We start from the raw sequence: 2500 nt of genomic DNA on the forward strand, positions 1-2500 counted from the left end.
TGTTCGGAATGGCAGTAAGAAATAAGATAACGCTATTTATTTTTTTTCTGAGAATGGTAACTTTAAAGATAATGCTAAGGAAAATGATATTATTGATGTTATAATAAAATCCTAGGTAATGTAGAAAGGAAGAGGGCATTTGTTTTTCTTTATCTTCCAAATGAAAACGAAAACATCATGAAAAATACGTAAATGAATGTACCTCCCCTGACAAAAAAAATATATAGAAAATGGGCATCATCAGCCTTATACTTATCTTCCCCAAATCCTTCTATCTTCCTCTCCTCCCTCCCCCTCCTCTTCCCTCATCTCGTCCGTTCCCTCTCCCTTCCCTCTCCCTCCCCTTCCCTCCCCTTTCCCTCTCCCTCCCTTCGCTCTTCTCCCTTCCCCACCCTCCTCCCCTCCTATCCTCCCCCGTACCCTTACCCCCCCCCCTACCCTCCACATCCCAACGACCTTACCTTGGTTCCCGCAACGATCATGAGCGTCGAGAAGACCAGCAAGGTAGCCGCGAAAAGGTCACAGTGCGGCGCCAGGTATCGGTACTCGGGCAGCGGGAAGGTCAGTAGGCGAGATAAGGTGTGGTTGGTGGCCGCGTCAAGGTACTCGCTGCTGCTTCGGGCCGCTGGGGGGAGGGGGAGGGGGAGAAAGAGATGGGAGGGTTAGTTTATTTCTATGGAAATGTACAGTACGTATATATATGTATATATATATATATATATATATATATATATATATATATATATATATATATATATATATATATATATATATATATATATATATATTATACATATATATATATATATATATATATATATATATATATATATATATATATATATACATATATATATATATATATATATATATATATATATATATTTATCATATCTCATTCTCATATCTACTTTATATAACTCGCACAGAGTGATATTAAAAATCCTTGTATTCTTCAGTAAGTTTTATGGCCCAAATGTACATTCGTAAAGGTTTCCAGTGGAGAAGTATTCATATATACACATTTATTTCCAGATACTAACACATAAACTAAAAACTTCGATCTACAGAGAAATAAATAGTGATCCAAGCGTTACTGTTACTGTTATAAGACCTCTCACTTACAGAGGTCATGGAGAGGTTACTTATAAAGGTCACAGGGAGGTCAACCATTTAAAAGCTTGTCACTTACAGAGGTCATGGAGAGGTTACTTATAAAGGTCATAGAGAGGTCAAAGATTCCGTTCTGATAATATTCGGTTATATAAGATAATATATTCTGTGTAAGTGTAATCTTTCTCTCGGTCGTGACTCTAACTTTTGAGATTTTTATCATGTTCTTTGTGAAGCTTTAATCTATTCAAATAATGCCAGATTAGCATCTATGGTTGATATCCTTTTACGGAAAAGTATAATCACATAGTTTACCAGTTTTTTTTATTTTGATTTTGAACTTCGTCCTCTTTTTCTTTTTTTTCTGTTCGTTTTACTACTTCTTTACTCTTCTTCATAATCATTCTTCTTTTTGCTCTTCCTTTCGCTTTTCTTAATTGTCTAAAGCTTGTATCTGATATAAAAATGATTTCACGGAGGAAAAAAATGTATAAAGGAGTGTACATGCGAAAATTTAGATACAAGGAATACTTAAGTGTTTTTACTGATGCCAATTCATGTAAGATCAAAGGAGAATGGACAAGCAAATGACAAACAACGGTAAATAAATATATGATAACTCCTAAATATATGGATAATAAATAAATAATACATAAATGATAAATGATAACTGCTAAATGCATACGAGACGGATATGTAACATTCAAACATTTATTTCTTTTCTTCTTCAGGGGGGAAGTTAATTCACAATAGCCTCAATATAGAATTAATAGTATGGGTAATTAATACAGCGAAATAGGCCGCGGTGGCCGAGTGGTTAGAGCGTCGGACTCACGACTGTCACGACGGCAATCTGAGTTCGAGGGTTCGAGTCACCGGCCGGCGCGTTGTTCCCTTGGGCAAGGATCTTCACCTCGATTGCCTACCTAGCCACTGGGTGGGCAAGCCAGCCCAAGTCAGTGCCGGTCACAGAATCGGGTAAATACAGGTGGTGACTCAATAAAAAAAAAACACACACCGGGCGGAAGGCAACGGCAACCACCGCCCTATATTGCCAAGAAAACCATGGAAATCCATGATCGCCAACGTCCTTGTGGGACAGCGAAATAAACTACTTGTTAGCATAATAATCTGCACATAGAAACCATCTCATTATAATATCTAAACAAATGAACAATTATCTGCAATTACTGATTTGTGAATACTGTATGACATAATAACAGGTTCCTTTTGACATTCTTTATTGACATATATCCAGCGACCTTTTAAATCTACCGCGGAAGATTTATTATTGAATATATAATTAGGAAAACCTGATTATTCGCGGTGTAGAGAATCGTGACATTAATATTATAAGTAAAATTGTTAGAATGTGTCTGATTCTTTT

The 2500-nt window shown here is 36.5% G+C and overlaps 1 protein-coding gene across 1 annotated transcript in view; it reads right to left on the reverse strand.

The window, feature by feature from the left end:
• Positions 1-2500, reverse strand: part of LOC119572438 (high affinity cationic amino acid transporter 1-like) — a 98148-nt gene that overhangs the window by 3828 nt on the left and 91820 nt on the right. Inside the window, exon 4 of the mRNA XM_037919553.1 lies at positions 462-625. Coding sequence (XP_037775481.1) covers positions 462-625 — 164 coding nt within the window. The remainder of the gene's footprint in view (positions 1-461; positions 626-2500) is intronic.

This window comes from Penaeus monodon, chromosome 4 (genome assembly GCF_015228065.2).
Source record: "Penaeus monodon isolate SGIC_2016 chromosome 4, NSTDA_Pmon_1, whole genome shotgun sequence".
Taxonomy (NCBI): Eukaryota; Metazoa; Arthropoda; class Malacostraca; order Decapoda; family Penaeidae; genus Penaeus; species Penaeus monodon.